At 36.4% G+C, this 19583-nt stretch overlaps 1 protein-coding gene and 3 pseudogenes across 1 annotated transcript; 1 reads left to right on the top strand and 3 right to left on the bottom strand.

The window, feature by feature from the left end:
• Positions 1–747: 747 nt before the first annotated feature.
• On the bottom strand, positions 748–2270 carry LOC108850586 (pentatricopeptide repeat-containing protein At4g14190, chloroplastic-like; annotated as a pseudogene).
• Positions 2271–8075: 5805 nt separating this feature from the next.
• LOC130500657 (pentatricopeptide repeat-containing protein At4g14190, chloroplastic-like) lies at positions 8076–9668 on the bottom strand (annotated as a pseudogene).
• A 2144-nt stretch (positions 9669–11812) lies between these two features.
• Positions 11813–18154, bottom strand: LOC130500656 (pentatricopeptide repeat-containing protein At4g14190, chloroplastic-like; annotated as a pseudogene).
• Positions 13954–16616, top strand: LOC130500655 (zinc finger BED domain-containing protein RICESLEEPER 2-like). The gene is made up of 3 exons (XM_056995592.1): positions 13954–16031; positions 16117–16444; positions 16527–16616. Exons 1-3 carry the CDS (start codon positions 13956–13958, stop codon positions 16607–16609), a joined length of 2487 nt encoding a protein of 828 aa, XP_056851572.1. The 5' UTR covers positions 13954–13955; the 3' UTR covers positions 16610–16616.
• Positions 18155–19583: the final 1429 nt, after the last annotated feature.

Here is a 19583-nt window from a genome sequence, read left to right as displayed (position 1 = left end):
CGAATGTTCATATCTGCCTTACTATCCACGGCAATGTTAATCAACCCAAAATTTTTGATTTGGTGTTAATGCATTTATGTTAACTTTTATGTACGATATAAAATTATTTCATCATGACAATGGGACGAGCACTACACGTGGCATCTGATGCATCAATATTACTGGGTGCATCATGCTTCTTTCTTTCATATCAACATTTTTCTTTCCATTTCTTTCCCATTCTAAACTTTGAACCAACTATTACAGAGACAGATTCACTAACGGTTGTGCTAAGCCAGACCAAGGACAACATCGTCGTCCTACTCTAAACAGAATAAACTCTTAATCCGCACCATTTTTCTCGAACTCTTTTTGGTTTGAATTTTGTGGCGCTTCTCATATATGTGGATCTCTGTTTATGGCCAATATGTTCACCAACATTATTGAGGCATATGAAACATTGTATCATGCGACAATGCAAGCCTCTCAATTACTTTTATCTTTCACAAATAAAGTTATTGTGCAATCTATACATTGAAATTAACATACTAAGAGCATCATTATTCCAAGGTTCTTACTCAAAAGTTCTTAAAAGCATATATATGTATGTATATATTATATATGCGTATATAATGCAGGGTTCTTAGCTTTACCAAAATTCCAACCGAAAAGTTCTTAAATAAGAAACTTTCGGTTGGATTTTTCCATAAAGCTAAGAACCGTACATTATATACGCATATATAATATATACATACACATATATGTTTTTTAAGTTTCAGTTTTCTGATTCTTAACCACAACTTCTAATAGATACTGATAACTCCATGTCTTTGTATCATGCTTCATCACTTCATTGCAGTTTCTAAGAAACTGGCCTTCCCCAAAAGCAGCATGAACCAAAGGGTCAGTCTTCATTTCCACAGGCTTATCAAGAAACCCATTCTTTTTCCAGTTCATAAAAACTGCAGTACCCTCGAACCCAGCTACGCTCAAGTCGACGACAATTGTTACAGTCACAAGATCAATTTTCACACGTCTCTTCCCTATCTCAAAGAGTAACAGTTCAATGCTCTTAAAATCCCCCATCTTCAAGTAAGCTAAAAGAACAATATTAGCAAAAGTTGTACTCCAAGGAATTCTCGCTTCGTTCATCTCTTTTTCAAGGTAATCCAAAACATTCCGACTCACAAGATATACTTGACATAGACCCCTCAGACACCAAGCCAGATCGCTCCTCCGAATGCCACATCACAAATCATCGAACCTCGAGAACATGAGTTTATCAATGTAATCACACGTTAACCAACTAACTCCTCATCCAAACAAATCCCAAACATCAGAATCTTGTCATACGTCTCCTCCATCTTCTCCAACACCCCAAACTCTGCATAAGCTCCAAGCATCGACACCAAAGTAACAAGGTCCAGAGTCATCTTCCTCGACATCAAGCTCTGATACATCCTCTCCAACCTCTTAAGCAACCCTCCTCGAGCGAACTCGCACACGAGTAGATTATAAGTAACGTGGTCACGAGCACAACCCTCGGCTTCCATTCTCTTGACGCACGAAACAATCTCACCGTACAGTTGCCACTTACTGTACCCTTCAATCAGCCTGTCGTATGTCTCGGTTTCCGGTAACACACCGTTCTCTTTCATCTGATTCAAGTATAACATTGCTTCCTCGAACTTGCCATTGTCAGCGTAACCGTGGATGATAGACTTGTAGATTCTTAAAGACGGGTTTATCTCATAAACATTAATCATTGATGGTAAAGCTAAAACCTCTTCGTTCATCGATCTTTCCGCACATAGAAGCCTTAAGATCTTCTCGTAGTTAGTCTCGTTGATTCGTGAAGGGTCTAGCCTTTCCACGCATCGATCACCTTAGATTACATTAGAAAATAGAGGTTCTTGATTTTCTTGAATATATATAGGAAGATAAAGTTTTCAAAAATTTTACAGGAAGAATCTCGTGGAGTCTTGAGGAGCGACGGAGGAACCGAATCATGGCGAAGAATTGGTCTTTTCTCCAGTATCCATCCTCTTGAAGCAGCTCTAGAAGCCAAGAAAAAGGATGGCTGAGTCTTCGCGGTAGTGAATTGAGAACCGGTGGTGGTGGTTGTCGGAGAGAAGAAAGGTGGGTTGTGTCGAGTCTTCTTCGGTGGAACAATCGAGAGACAGCAGCGACAAGCAGCGGAGGGAAATGATATTAGGTTTAGAGGTAAAGGAAGTGAGAAACCTTGCGTTCGAGTTCCCTAGCGGAGGAGGTAGCTTGTGGAGAAACTGCATTAATAAACATATGTTGAGATATATTAGAACTATTAGTTCTACTTGTTGGAATTATGATATTGTCCATTTTAAGTTTAAAAGGAAAATTCCGCATAGATTTACTTTTTGTTTTCTTTTCAGAAAGTTTTATCCTAATTAGAGTTAGACTTCTTTTTATATATTAGACTTTATTTTGTTTAATTTTCGATGTGTGACTTAAATTGATCTTCCACTAGTGATAAAACTTTTTATCTTAAGGATGGAGATACCATGTGAGTTTCAGCAGCTGCGGGTAGATGATTGTTTTTAGGAAGTAGTGTCCAATCACAAACAAGATTTTATCTTTTGGTTAGCATTTTCTCGTCTATTTTACCCACTTGAAGTTTAAGAATGCCTCTAATTACCTAAATCATAGATATGTGTTTCAATTCTTGTGGTTAAACTTTATTGTAGGATGAAAAGTAAAAGACTAAACTAGCCATCATGTTGTTATAAATAGAAAATCATCTTAGGCTCAGTTCCTCATACAATACGCATAACATACCTTCAAATTAAAAAAAAAAAGTAAAAAGTAAAAAGTAAAACATAGCATGGCTAAGTTTGTTTCCATCATCACCTTCCTCTTCGTTGTTCTAATTATCTTTTCTGTTTTTGGTAAGTATTGACATTATTAAAAAAAAAAGTATTGACATTATTATATACATAGCAAATTATATTATTTATTAAATTTCAGATTATTTGATAATCAACCCTGACATATTTATGCATCTATCTATTTATATATAATTGGGTTTGCTTCTCTCCTATGGTGTCCACCTAGGACGCCATGTCACAAACAGGAGCTCTGCGACGTCGACACGTGTCCCCCTGCGCTAAACGCACCGTATCATTTATTCATCGCCATTGTGGGCTTCGTTCGCTGTCTGAGTCTGGGCCGTCCTCTAACCCTAATCCTCTCTTTCACCGGCATTCTCGAAATCCCCTCCGCCTCCACTTCCCTTCCTCATCCCGATTCCTCCTCCTCCGACGCCGTATCATCGGATCCGTTCGGAGACGCCCTGGTGGCGTTTATAAAATGGGACTTGGAAGTGGTTGTCCTCGGTTCAGGGAGAATCATCACAAGGGTTCGATCCGAGGCAATGTTAGTTCGGGTTCTCTGCAAGAATCCAGCGGCTCGGGTTTGCGGTGAGATGAAGATGGATGACGATAGGGTTTTGGTGAAAGGTTGGACTTGGGTTCCATAATTTGGAGAATTTTCTTACATGTTGACTTTTGAGTTATGCAAACATCTAAAGGATTCTTCTACTTCTCCTGTCTCTCAGTGTGCTGCTTCCATGAACGTTGGTGTTGGTTCGTTCTCAGACCCGGAAGGCATGGACGGGCTAGCTCAATTCCTTGGTACTTCTTCCATTAATTATTTTTTCTCAAAAGATATCTCCATCAATGATACATCATTGAGGTGCCTATGAACCCTTTGCTTGATTGTGCAGAGCATATGTAGAGCCCATCAGCCTCTCTTCTTTTTTAAAAAATGAAGAAATTACCGCTTAAGCTAGATTCTGTTTTATTGTTCAGTAATGCAAGTGATTCAAATCTATATAAAACACAATTGATATAAGTTTTCGATTAAGTCACTAAGACTCCGTTACAGGTTGCTTCTGGTCTTTTTGTTTGGCGAAAGTTACTTGCTTGATGGTTCTTTTTGTTACTTATATGCTGTTTCGGATGTCTTAAAAATAAATGTTTTCTTTTCTATGCAGATGCAAAAAACCATCAGATTCTCATATATTACAAAGCCTCAGAGGTAATAAACATACATCAACTCCTTATTGCCTTTCATATTCTATTTTTACAAGTTATTAAAGGACAGTTTTTGGTGGTTTTTATATGATTAGTTATTTGAAAGACATGGTTTGATGCTTTGATGATTATGGTGAACTCAATATGACTGCAGCATAGGACAAGACCTTGGTGGGGTGTTTAAGAAAAGTTCAGAGCTCATTAGTCCGTATCACAACTTGCTTAAATGTATGTTCTTTTCTCGAAAGCAAACTTCTCTGTTCATCATCATTAAAGTGTATTAACATTTGAAAATTTCTCTTTAAGGTGGGATTGTTATAGAGATGGTTGTTGGAGGTGAGTAACCGTATGTTGGATGGGAGAAGAAGCGAATAAGCAAGTTAGAGTTGGATGGGAGAAGAATCTTTCTGCTACATATGTTGGTTTTGTCTTTAATTTACTTTTTATTGATGGATATGTGAACAACTTAGGAAACTCACAAAAAGTCATGAGGCTGTCATTCAATTGGCTGCAAAAGGAAAAGTAAGAATACTTTTGTACTAAGCTTAGCCATACCTAATATCTTTAGACCGATTTGTCTTATATTTATCTGATATCGTTACTGTCCTACAGGTTCAAGTACATGAGACGATGTGGGAGTATCTGTAACTTTTTTACTAAATACGTTGGTTAAACACTTAAACCTGAGAGGTGACTGTAATATAAAGTTATTTTTCTTTGATAGCCGTGTGATCGTGTACTATTACCGCAAACCATGGAATTGGTTTAACCAAATTGGGTTCTACATGAGTTATAATGAGAATATTATAATGTAAATAGATACAATCATACAAATCCGAATTATTGTAACTAACCAGCAAGAGCATATGAACATACATATACAAACTATAGATATTATATTTAGATAAATGAATTAAAACAAAAAATGCTATGACCGAAATGATGTGTCCTAAAACTAACGTTGGCAAATTAATTGGAATGGAACAACTTTCGTGGAGAAACTGAATATTAAAATATTTTCCTAATTAAGAGTATCAAATTTAAAAACCTGCCGGTCGACTACGTCAAAAGCATGCAAGAGTAAAACAACAACATAAACTTAAGGTTCCAAAATCTGCAAGCAACAATGGTTGGTTCATACGACAATAACATTTACCTATATGTCATAAAAATATTATGCAAATGCAAGCCCAAGATCAGTAAAGCATGCTCTGGTATGCTTGGATGGAAACTAATTAAAACGAAAGTTGACCAATAGTGGAGAGACGCATCAAAGAATCGTTTCACAGAGTTGAAGTAAACAAACTACCATGCTATTTGAAACTTTTAGGAATACAAAAACAATGATTATATACCACCCCAACAATATTAAAAAGCATATGCGACACCTACTAATATGATATATACATATAAAAAATGTTTACCTAATTTAAGGAGTAGATGTCAAGTATTATGACCAGATATGTGTCGAAATTAAAGAAAAAATGAATTCAAAGTAAAAGAAAAAAGTCTAGCATAATCCCATAATCTAAATAAATATAGATTAAATATTTGTATAGTGTTTTCAGAAAAAAATTTTATAGTGCAAAAGAACACCACACTATACAACAATCATACAAGGAACACATAAAGATCTGACATGATAATAGATGACTTAACATAAGACAAACAAACTAAAATAATCACTCCGCTAAAATAAAAAATGAACAATGCTCCATTCAAACAATCATAACTATTGTATATGAAATTTATTCAACAACGACTTTTATGCTCAATCTTCTAATAATTAGCAAAAACTCACGGATGTAGGATAATAACAAAGAACATACAATGAACCTTCTATAAATTAATAATGTTGCGACCAAAACTATATTTTTTATTAATTTATAGAGATTATTAATTTTTCGATATATTAATTGAATTAAAAACTCAATTTAGAACTACAAAATTATATTAATTTGTAGAGATTTTAGTGTATATTAATTTATCGAGTATTAATTTAAAGAGGTTATACTGTATATATAACCAAACTACCGAACCTGAAAATAAATATAAAACAATATCATTTAACAAATATAAAAGACGCTCAGTGAAAATATACAGTAATATAATTATATACATCACATAGCCCCATAAAATATAATCAATATAGTATTAATTATTCTAACATAATTAGATATACATAAATATAATAGTGATAGTTAAAAAAAAATAACAAAATTTTACATCCAAAATATTGTTAGGTTAAAATGTATTCTTCACATATTGTGATGTAAAGAAATGTATATTAATTTATACTCATTATTAAGATTTAATACATGGTATATACAGAAAAAATATAAAAATGAGTAAGAAACTCCTAAGATTTTTTTCCTGCGATCTACTCATTGATTCAAATTAATACATGACTCTACGCAAACAGTAATAATATATATGTATAACATGGTTTATTTAGTCACCGCATACAATGTATGTAAAGTTTCATATATAAGAATATATATTAAACCTATAATATAATTATTTAAAATTTACATCCCGCCCGTAGGGCGGGTCGGCCCTAGTATATATATATAAAGAAGAACAAACGATGGTGGAAGGGCAGAAGACATGCAAGAGGACGCCTAGCTCAGGGGCAAGAGCTTGTATGAAGGATGATAATTGCCGGTTTTGCGTCGTAGTCTAGAAAGCAATACGTGGTACTTGCGATTATAAATTCCCTAGGCGCCAGTGTTTCTGCCACTTTCCATGTTAATCAACAGCGCCGTGCAAAGACATTTTTATGCCCTATGCCAAATAAGTATTATATAACAATATTTTATTAAATTGTTTTTGATAAATAATATTAAATAATTTTTAAAAAAACTTGTATAGAATTAAAATAAATGTTGACTATTTATGTTTTAAGCATAAATATAAAGCTATACATACAAAATAGTTTTTTAATATAAACTATTTTATATATAGCTGTAAAGTAGGCTTTAATGAACAAATAAAGAGAAAGAGATAGTTAAAAAGAAAAAATAAGGGTAAAAAAGAAAATGACACTGTATAAAATTACATATACATTCAAACAAGGCAGAAAAAAAATCAATGTGAATATGCTTATAATTAATTTACTTTTAAAATTATTTTTAGTTATAACTATGCCCAATTGATATAGCTAGGCTCAAATAAAAATGCTTATCAAAGAAGTTTATTTTCAGATAAACCAAACTTGTAAAATAATTTATGTGTAATTATTGCCTGTAAATTTTCTAATATTTTTTATTTTGACATAAACGAATGTTCATATCTGCCTTACTATCCACGGCAATGTTAATCAACCCAAAATTTTTGATTTGGTGTTAATGCATTTATGTTAACTTTTATGTACGATATAAAATTATTTCATCATGACAATGGGACGAGCACTACACGTGGCATCTGATGCATCAATATTACTGGGTGCATCATGCTTCTTTCTTTCATATCAACATTTTTCTTTCCATTTCTTTCCCATTCTAAACTTTGAACCAACTATTACAGAGACAGATTCACTAACGGTTGTGCTAAGCCAGACAATGGACAGCCTCGTCGTCCTACTCTAAACAGAATAAACTCTTAATCTGCACCATTTTTCTCGAACTCTTTTTGGTTTGAATTTTGTGGCTCTTCTCATATATGTGGATCTCTGTTTATGGCCAATATGTTCACCAACATTATTGAGGCATATGAAACATTGTATCATGCGACAATGCAAGCCTCTCAATTACTTTTATCTTTCACAAATAAATTTATTGTGCAATCTATACATTGAAATTAACATACTAAGAGCATCATTATTCCAAGGTTCTTACTCAAAAGTTCTTAAAAACATATATATGTATGTATATATTATATATGCGTATATAATGCAGGGTTCTTAGCTTTTCCAAAATTCCAACCGAAAGGTTCTTAAATAAGAAACTTTCGGTTGGGTTTTTCCATAAAGCTAAGAACCGTACATTATATACGCATATATAATATATACATACACATATATGTTTTTTAAGTTTCAGTTTTCTGATTCTTAACCACAACTTCTAATAGATACTGATAACTCCATGTCTTTGTATCGTGCTACATCACTTCATTGCAGTTTCTAAGAAACTGGCCTTCCCCAAAAGCAGCATGAACCAAAGGGTCAGTCTTCATTTCTACAGGCTTATCAAGAAACCCATTCTTTTTCCAGTTCATAAAAACTGCAGTACCCTCGAACCCAGCTACGCTCAAGTCGACGACAATTGTTACAGTCACAAGATCAATTTTCACACGTCTCTTCCCTATCTCAAATAGTAACAGTTCAATGCTCTTAAAATCCCCCATCTTCAAGTAAGCTAAAAGAACAATATTAGCAAAAGTTGTACTCCAAGGAACTCTCGCTTCGTTCATCTCTTTTTCAAGGTAATCCAAAACATTCCGACTCACAAGATATGCTTGACATAGACCCCTCAGACACCAAGCCAGATCGCTCCTTCGAATGCCACATCACAAATCATCGAACCTCGAGAACATGAGTTTATCAATGTAATCACACATTAACCTCCTAACTAACTCCTCATCCAAACAAATCCCAAACATCAGAATCTTGTCATACATTTCCTCCATCTTCTCCAACACCCCAAACTCTGCATAAGCTCCAAGCATCGACACCAAAGTAACAAGGTCCAGAGTCATCTTCCTCGACATCAAGCTCTGATACATCCTCTACAACCTCTTAAGAACCCTCCTCGAGCGAACTCGCACACGAGTAGATTATAAGTAATGTGGTCACGAGCACAACCCTCGGCTTCCATTCTCTTGACGCACGAAACAATCTCACCTTACCGTTGCCACTTACCGTACCCTTCAATCAGCCTGTCGTATGTCTCGGTTTCCGGTAACACACCGTTCTCTTTCATCTGATTCAAGTATAACATTGCTTCCTCGAACTTGCCATTGTCAGCGTAACCGTGGATGATAGACTTGTAGATTCTTAAAGACGGGTTTATCTCATTATCATTAATCATTGATGGTAAAGCTAAAACCTCTTCGTTCATCGATCTTTCCGCACATAGAAGCCTTAAGATCTTCTCGTAGTTAGTCTCGTTGATTCGTGAAGGGTCTAGCCTTTCCACGCATCGATCACCTTAGATTACATTAGAAAATAGAGGTTCTTGATTTTCTTGAATATATATAGGAAGATAAAGTTTTCAAAAATTTTACAGGAAGAATCTCGTGGAGTCTTGAGGAGCGACGGAGGAACCGAATCATGGCGAAGAATTGGTCTTTTCTCCAGTATCCATCCTCTTGAAGCAGCTCTAGAAGCCAAGAACAAGGATGGCTGAGTCTTCGCGGTAGTGAATTGAGAACCGGTGGTGGTGGTTGTCGGAGAGAAGAAAGGTGGGTTGTGTCGAGTCTTCTTCGGTGGAACAATCGAGAGACAGCAGCGACAAGCAGCGGAGGGAAATGATATAAGGTTTAGAGGTAAAGGAAGTGAGAAACCTTGCGTTCGAGTTCCCTAGCGGAGGAGGTAGCTTGTGGAGAAACTGCATTAATAAACATATGTTGAGATATATTAGAACTACTAGTTCTACTTGTTGGAATTACGATATTGTCCATTTTAAGTTTAAAAGGAAAATTCCGCATAGATTTACTTTTTCTCCCTTTTCAGAAAGTTTTATCCTAATTAGAGTTAGACTTCCTTTTATATATTAGACTTTATTTTGTTTAATTTTCGATGTGTGACTTAAATTGATCTTTCACTAGTGATAAAACTTTCTTTCTTAAGGATGGAGATACCATGTGAGTTTCAGCAGCTGCGGGTAGATGATTGTTTTTAGGAAGTAGTGTCCAATCAAAAACAAGATTTTATCTCTTGGTTTGCCTTTTCTAGTCTATTTTACCCACTTGAAGTTTAAGAATGCCTCTAATTACCTAAATCATAGATATGTGTTTCAATTCTTGTGGTTAAACTTTATTGTAGGATGAAAAATAAAAGACTAAACTAGCCATCATGTTATTATAAATAGAAAATAATCTTAGGCTCAGTTCCTCATACAATACGCATAACATACTTTCAAATTAAAAAAAAAAGTAAAAAGTAAAAAGTAAAACATAGCATGGCTAAGTTTGCTTCCATCATCACCCTCCTCTTCGTTGTTCTAATTATCTTTTCTGCTTTTGGTAAGTATTGACATTATTAAAAAAAAAGTATTGACATTATTATATACATAGCAAATTATATTATTTATTAAATTTCAGATTTTTTGATAATCAACCCTGACATATTTATGCATATATATATATAAAGAAGAACAAACGATGGTGGAAGGGCAGAAGACATGCAAGAGGACGCCTAGATCAGGGGCAAGAGCTTGTATGAGGGATTTTAATTGCCGGTTTTGCATCGAAGTCGAGAAAGCAATACGTGGTACTTGCGATTATAAATTCCCTAGGCGCCAGTGTTTCTGCCACTTTCCATGTTAATCAACAGCGCCGTGCAAAGACATTTTTATGCCCTATGACAAATAAGTATTATATAACAATACTTTATTAAATTGTTTTTGATAAAGAATATTAAATAATTTTTTCAAAAACTTGTATAGAATTAAAATAAATGTTGACTATTTATGTTTTAAGCATAAATATAAAGCTATACATACAAAATAGTTTTTTTTAATATAAACTATTTTATATATAGCTGTAAAGTAGGATTTAATGAATAAATAAGGAGAAAGAGATAGTTAAAAAGAAAAAAATAAGGGTAAAAAAGAAAATGACACTGTATAAAATTACATATACATTCAAACAAGGCAGAAAAAAAATCAATGTGAATATGCTTATAATTAATTTACTTTTAAAATTATTTTTAGTTATAACTATGCCCAATTGATATAGCTAGGCTCAAATAAAAATGCTTATCAAAGAAGTTTATTTTCAGATAAACCAAACTTGTAAAATAATTTATGTGTAATTATTGCCTGCAAATTTTCTAATATTTTTTATTTTGACATAAACGAATGTTCATATCTGCCTTACTATCCACGGCAATGTTAATCAACCCAAAATTTTTGATTTGGTGTTAATGCATTTATGTTAACTTTTATGTACGATATAAAATTATTTCATCATGACAATGGGACGAGCACTACACGTGGCATCTGATGCATCAATATTACTGGGTGCATCATGCTTCTTTCTTTCATATCAACATTTTTCTTTCCATTTCTTTCCCATTCTAAACTTTGAACCAACTATTACAGAGACAGATTCACTAACGGTTGTGCTAAGCCAGACCAAGGACAACATCGTCGTCCTACTCTAAACAGAATAAACTCTTAATCCGCACCATTTTTCTCGAACTCTTTTTGGTTTGAATTTTGTGGCGCTTCTCATATATGTGGATCTCTGTTTATGGCCAATATGTTCACCAACATTATTGAGGCATATGAAACATTGTATCATGCGACAATGCAAGCCTCTCAATTACTTTTATCTTTCACAAATAAAGTTATTGTGCAATCTATACATTGAAATTAACATACTAAGAGCATCATTATTCCAAGGTTCTTACTCAAAAGTTCTTAAAAACATATATATGTATGTATATATTATATATGCGTATATAATGCAGGGTTCTTAGCTTTTCCAAAATTCCAACCGAAAAGTTCTTAAATAAGAAACTTTCAGTTGGGTTTTTCCATAAAGCTAAGAACCGTACATTATATACGCATATATAATATATACATACACATATATGTTTTTTAAGTTTCAGTTTTCTGATTCTTAACCACAACTTCTAATAGATACTGATAACTCCATGTCTTTGTATCGTGCTACATCACTTCATTGCAGTTTCTAAGAAACTGGCCTTCCCCAAAAGCAGCATGAACCAAAGGGTCAGTCTTCATTTCTACAGGCTTATCAAGAAACCCATTCTTTTTCCAGTTCATAAAAACTGCAGTACCCTCGAACCCAGCTACGCTCAAGTCGACGACAATTGTTACAGTCACAAGATCATTTTTCACACGTCTCTTCCCTATCTAAAATAGTAACAGTTCAATGCTCTTAAAATCCCCCATCTTCAAGTAAGCTAAAAGAACAATATTAGCAAAAGTTGTACTCAAGGAATTCTCGCTTCGTTCATCTCTTTTTCAAGGTAATCCAAAACATTCCGACTCACAAGATATACTTGACATAGACCCCTCAGACACCAAGCCAAATCGCTCCTCCGAATGCCACATCACAAATCATCGAACCTCGAGAACATGAGTTTATCAATGTAATCACACGTTAACCTCCTAACTAACTCCTCATCCAAACAAATCCCAAACATCAGAATCTTGTCATACGTCTAGGAATGGCAAAAGAACCTGCGGCCCGCGGGCCGAGCCCAAAACAACTTGTGGCGGGGCGGGTTTGGGCCGTGATTTTCTCAACCCGCATTGTGGCGGGCCTCGCGGTACAAGACTTTTGCGGTATGGGCTCTTCGCGGTTTGGGCCCAAGAAGACCGCGGGTTAACCTAATGGTCCCGCAGCTTCTTCTCTCCTCATTTCGCTGCCGCCTGAAAAAGAAAAGAGAGAGATAGCGTGAGAGACTGAGAGAGACGAGTCGGCACCGAGTGAAAGGGAGCTCCGGCGACGGCGAGAAGCTCCGATACTCTTATCTCGGGTTGTCAACTTCACAGATCAAGCTTGCATGTTCCGGAGAGAAGTTCTTGTTTCAAACTGTCAAAGAACTCCGTTTCCACCGTAAATCAAGATCCATCTCCGGCGAAGGCTTTTTCTGCGACGGTGACGACATGCATCTCACTGGTAAGTTTCTTGTTCTTGGCGTTGAGATCATATTTTTTTCTCGGATTGTACTCTAACAGTTTTATTTGTTTGCACTTTTCAGGTGGTGAAACGCGGATGGTGTGGTTGTCTATGATGCTCCGGTGACCGTGTATGGTTGTCTATGATGCTTCCGGCGATCCATTCGCCTTCTATCTCCTCCGGTTTAAGCTTCTTCGAGTCAACCATCCGTCGTTGCGATTCTTGCGACATGGTTCCACCGAAGACGAAGTTGCAACTCCGGCCATGGTTTCTTCATCGACGGTGTTCCTGGGCTCTCCTGCGGTCCATGCATGTCAAAGGTAAGGGAAGATTCTTGTTGTTTACTTAATATAGCTCTGTACCTAAAAAAAAAAACATATGAAAATTTGGTGTTTGATATATGAAAATTTGGTGTTTGATTAATATAGCTCTGTACTTAATATAGCTCTGTAGCTCAAAAAAAAACATATGAAAATTTGGTGTTTGATTAATCTCCATGGCTGATGAAATAGGGTCCTGTTTGTGCGAGCTTGGTGGAGAAAGTGCAAAGCTTAAACAAGTAGGCGGATGGTGGTGGAGGATCTAGCTGCTGTAGGCTCAAATGGCATCGTAGGTGTTCACTTCATGTATGTTTTGGTCGTACACCAGCTAGATCCTCCACCGCCACCTGCTTCCTTGTTTAGTGAAGGAGTCAACACGGAGCTTCCAAGATTGTAAGGTGTTACTACAAAAGAGATTTGAAAGCTGTGTAAGTTGTCTATAATTCTTAGCTTGATGTAAACTCTCCTTGATTCACTCTCTCTCGAGATGATGAGTGATTTGTCAACGAAGGAGACTTATGTTGTGAGTAGGAGCTCCATCGGTTATAGCTGCCTTGAAGATGATGGAGTTATGGTGAGCAAGGAGATGATGAGTGATGGTGAACAAGGAAGGAGAAGACAAGTACATACAGCAGCTGCTCCCAAAAGGTTATTCAAATAGCTATAGGCTAATAGTCCCACTAAGTTAACCCTAATAGGCTAATAGTCCCACGTTCACACGACTTCACCTCAAAAAAAAAACCTAACGTAAAACTTCAGAGAGACAGAGACCATGGGATCAAGGAGCGATTCAGAAGAGCAGTTCACGATGGATACTAACTACACTCCACCATCAACATTGGACTTCGCGAGTCAAGCTACTCTAGATGTTCTTGCTGCGCTTGAAGAGAACTCTGATCCAAGGGGAGAAGGTGGTGTAACTTCTGATGCTTTTGGTGCAAAGACGCAAGCAAGCAAGAGAAAGGTGATGAGCCTTGACGATGAGACAGATGATTCTGATGTTGAAATCACTCCACCACCCCAAACAAACATGCCTCGCAGAAAGAGCAGATTTGGAACAGCCACGGGGAAACCCATGTTGCAGTCCACAATAGATGGTGGAATAGGCTCGTCCTCACAGGCGTGCAGAAAGAAGAAGCATGTACCTGTGAAATCAGTGATTCGGGGAGGGAGAAGGAAGCCATTGACTCAGTCGCAAAAGGGCAAGGCCAAGGCTACCACTCCGCAAAAGAAGAAGAAGGTCGAGGAGATACCAGACTTTGATGACTCATTGGAGGAAGAGGAGGTGGATGAAGAAGAGGAGTTGAATGAAGAAGAAATCGAAATGGACAATAGGCAAAGATCAGATGTGTGGCCTGATTTCACGGTGGTCCACAAACCGAATGGGACGATGAAAGCTCAATGCAATCATTGCAGGAATCAGTATGCTTGGCATTCCCACTCGCATGGAACCAGTGGGCTGAGAAGGCATCGTTTTAGATGTAAGGTGTATCAAAGGAAAAATAGAAATCAGCAGAAGATCAATTTCGAGGGGAAGTTACATTCTGGCAAGTATGATCATACCGTCTTTCGGCAGATGGTAGCTAAGACGATAGTCCAGCATGATCTACCATACTCGTACGTAGAGTATGAGAAAGTGCGAGAAACTTGGACGTATTTGAATCCTGATGTGCAGACCATTTGTCGAAACACGGCTAGATCAGATGTATATCGACTATATGAAAGCGAGAGAGACGCATTGAGGAGAGACTTAGCTACACTTCCTGGTCGAGTATCATTGACATCTGACTTGTGGACATCAATAAAACGTGAAGGGTACATGTGTGTGACTGCACATTACATTGATCGGAACTGGAAGTTGAACAGCAAGATCATCACGTTTTGTGCTCTAGCGCCACCACACACTGGTATGAATGTTGCTATGCAGCTTCTTGAGTCGATGAAAGAGTGGGGAATTGAAAAAAAAGTTTTCTCTGTCACATTGGATAATGCTACAAGTAATGACTCGATGCAAGATATTGTGAAGTCCCAGTTAATGTTGACTGATGACTTGGTGTGTGGAGGAGAATTTTTCCATGTAAGATGTGCAGCTCACATACTTAACCTTATAGTGCAAGATGGGTTAAAGGTTATTAAAGGCGCTTTGCACAAAGTAAGAGAGAGTGTGAAGTATGTGTTATCATCTACATCGCGGGAGGTGTTGTTCGGAAAAGCAGTGGTTGCTGCGAATGTAAAAGAAACTCGAGGGCTGATATTGGATGTCTCGACCAGATGGAACTCCACTTACTATATGCTGCAAATTGCAGTAAATTACCGTAAGGCATTTGAGAAGTTGGAGTCATTTGACAAGCGAGGTTTTACAATGGCGCCCACAGCTGAAGAATGGACAAGAGCAAGTAATATCTGCAATTTTCTGGGGCCGTTTGCTGTGATCACAAAGATGATGTCTGGCACTAATTACCCGACATCTAATTTGTATTTCTATCAAGTTTGGATGATCCATAATTGGCTCCGGAATAATGAGGAAAGCGATGATGAGGTTGTCAGATTCATGGTGCCACCAATGAAGGAGAAGTTTGACAAATATTGGGATGATGTCAGTGGTCTTTTTGCAATGGCAGCAGTCTTTGATCCGCGATTTAAGCTATCAATTGTTGACCATTGTTTAGGGAAGCTTGACATGACAACAAAAGATGTTAAGGTGAAGAACTTGCGTGAGAGGCTCAGCATTCTCTTTGAGTCTTATGACAAAAAATCGAAGGTAAACTCCCCTTCTACAGAGCCACGTGAGATGGTTCCACCCAAAACATGTGAGCCAGTGTCCACTGAAATGTTTGAGAACTACACTGTGAGTGTTCTTTTTACAAGTAACTAGTATGTTTATTATTTTTCATAACTGCAGGTCTTAGATATTTTTCTAAAAACTTTTATAGGATTTTTTTGCATTTCGCAAAGTCAGTGGTGTTGGGAGTGGGAAGACACCTCTAGAAACATATCTTGATGAACCACCATTGGAAGTTTCCAGTTTTAAGAGCTTGAATATTCTTGACTTCTGGAAAGATAATGCTCATCGCTATGGTGATTTGGCTGGTATGGCTTGTGATCTATTAAGTATTCCAATCACAACAGTTGCTTCCGAGTCTTCTTTCAGTATTGGATCAAGAGTTCTCAACAAATACAGGAGCCGTCTACTCCCAAAAAATGTGCAGGCTCTGATATGCACTAGGAATTGGATCAGGGGATATGAATCATATCAAAATGGTAATTAATCTAGATTATCAAGCATATATTTTTTTTTATGAATCAAAATGGCTTTTACTAACTTCAATATTAATACTTGCAGAAGAAGAAGTATTTGGTGAAGAAGATAAACCCCCATCAGTTGAATCAGCTGTTGGTGATAAAATGGAAGTTGCAAAAGTGTGATTTGAGTTGTTGTTTATTTGACTTACTGTTTCTTTTCATTTGGTGTTTTCAGTTGCTGTTTTTTTAATGACATTGTTTTAGTACTTCCAGCTTTGAATTGGTGTTTGGTTTTAATTTTATAAACTCAGAAAACAATAGCATTTGGTTTTTTATGAAATAATGAATTATGTTTTCATTGCTTTAAAAATAATTGTGTCGAGACTACATTTGTTACTAGGGAAAATATTTGATACGGTGCATTATGTTTTATATTCATGGGAGTCAAGAAAATATGAAATTTAGTTCATATTAGATATGAAATTTACAAAGTTTTGTTTGATAATTTACAGGCTATGAACTTATGCAGATTGAAGATTGAAGATTGAAGATAGCCCGCGGGACAGCCCGTTTGGTTCAAGACTTTAGGCGGGACGGGATTGGGCCGGGGTTTAGGAGTACCGCAGCCCGCGCGGGACTGGACCGCAATGTACCGCAACTCGATGAGCCCGCTGCGGTTCGGGACGGGACGGGACGGGACGACCTGTTTGACATTCCTACATACGTCTCCTCCATCTTCTCCAACACCCCAAACTCTGCATAAGCTCCAAGCATCGACACCAAAGTAACAAGGTCCAGAGTCATCTTCCTCGACATCAAGATCTGATACATCCTCTCCAACCTCTTAAGAACCCTCCTCGAGCGAACTCGCACACGAGTAGATTATAAGTAACGTGGTCACGAGCACAACCCTCCGCTTCCATTCTCTTGACGCACGAAACAATCTCACCGTACAGTTGCCACTTACCGTACCCTTCAATCAGCCTGTCGTATGTCTCGGTTTCCGGTAACACACCGTTCTCTTTCATCTGATTCAAGTATAACATTGCTTCCTCGAACTTGCCATTGTCAGCGTAACCGTGGATGATAGACTTGTAGATTCTTAAAGACAGGTTTATCTCATAATCATTAATCATTGATGGTAAAGCTAAAACCTCTTCGTTCATCGATCTTTCCGCACATAGAAGCCTTAAGATCTTCTCGTAGTTAGTCTCGTTGATTCGTGAAGGGTCTAGCCTTTCCACGCATCGATCACCTTGGATTACATTAGAAAATAGAGGTTCTTGATTTTCTTGAATATATATAGGAAGATAAAGTTTTCAAAAATTTTACAGGAAGAATCTCGTGGAGTCTTGAGGAGCGACGGAGGAACCGAATCATGGCGAAGAATTGGTCTTTTCTCCAGTATCCACCCTCTTGAAGCAGCTCTAGAAGCCAAGAACAAGGATGGCTGAGTCTTCGCGGTAGTGAATTGAGAACCGGTGGTGGTGGTTGTCGGAGAGAAGAAAGGTGGGTTGTGTCGAGTCTTCTTCGGTGGAACAATCGAGAGACAGCAGCGACAAGCAGCGGAGGGAAATGATATTAGGTTTAGAGGTAAAGGAAGTGAGAAACCTTGCGTTCGAGTTCCCTAGCGGAGGAGGTAGCTTGTGGAGAAACTGCATTAATAAACATATGTTGAGATATATTAGAACTACTAGTTCTACTTGTTGGAATTACGATATTGTCCATTTTAAGTTTAAAAGGAAAATTCCGCATAGATTTAGTTTTTTTTTCTTTTCAGAAAGTTTTATCCTAATTAGAGTTAGACTTCCTTTTATATATTAGACTTTATTTTGTTTAGTTTTCGATGTGTGACTTAAATTGATCTTTCACTAGTGATAAAACTTTCTATCTTAAGGATGGAGATACCATGTGAGTTTCAGCAGCTGCGGGTAGATGATTGTTTTTAGGAAGTAGTGTCCAATCAAAAACAAGATTTTATCTCTTGGTTAGCCTTTTCTCGTCTATTTTACCCACTTGAAGTTTAAGAATGCCTCTAATTACCTAAATCATAGATATGTGTTTCAATTCTTGTGGTTAAACTTTATTGTAGGATGAAAGTAAAAGACTAAACTAGCCATCATGTTATTATAAATAGAAAATAATCTTAGGCTCAGTTCCTCATACAATACGCATAACATACCTTCAAATTAAAAAAAAGTAAAAAGTAAAAAGTAAAACATAGCATGGCTAAGTTTGCTTCCATCATCACCTTCCTCTTCGTTGTTCTAATTATCTTTTCTGCTTTTGGTAAGTATTGACATTATTAAAAAAAAAGTATTGACATTATTATATACATAGCAAATTATATTATTTATTAAATTTCAGATTTTTTGATAATCAACCCTGACATATTTATGCATATATATATATAAAGAAGAACAAACGATGGTGGAAGGGCAGAAGACATGCAAGAGGACGCCTAGGTCAGGGGCAAGAGCTTGTATGAGGGATTTTAATTGCCGGTTTTGCATCGAAGTCGAGAAAGCAATACGTGGTACTTGCGATTATAAATTCCCTAGGCGCCAGTGTTTCTGCCACTTTCCATGTTAATCAACAGCGCCGTGCAAAGACATTTTATGCCCTATGCCAAATAAGTATTATATAACAATATTTTATTAAATTGTTTTTGATAAATAATATTAAATAATTTTTTAAAAAACTTGTATAGAATTAAAATAAATGTTGACTATTTATGTTTTAAGCATAAATATAAAGCTATACATACAAAATAGTTTTTTTAATATAAACTATTTTATATATAGCTGTAAAGTAGGCTTTAATGAATAAATAAAGAGAAAGAGATAGTTAAAAAGAAAAAATAAGGGTAAAAAAGAAAACGACACTGTATAAAATTACATATACATTCAAACAAGGCAGAAAAAAAATTAATGTGAATATGCTTATAATTAATTTACTTTTAAAATTATTTTTAGTTATAACTATGCCCAATTGATATAGCTAGGCTCAAATAAAAATGCTTATCAAAGAAGTTTATTTTCAGATAAACCAAACTTGTAAAATAATTTATGTGTAATTATTGCCTGTAAATTTTCTAATATTTTTTTATTTTGACATAAACGAATGTTCATATCTGCCTTACTATCCACGGCAATGT

Source organism: Raphanus sativus, unplaced genomic scaffold (assembly GCF_000801105.2).
Source record: "Raphanus sativus cultivar WK10039 unplaced genomic scaffold, ASM80110v3 Scaffold0008, whole genome shotgun sequence".
NCBI lineage: Eukaryota > Viridiplantae > Streptophyta > Magnoliopsida > Brassicales > Brassicaceae > Raphanus > Raphanus sativus.
This window is presented reverse-complemented; position numbering and strand designations above follow the sequence as displayed.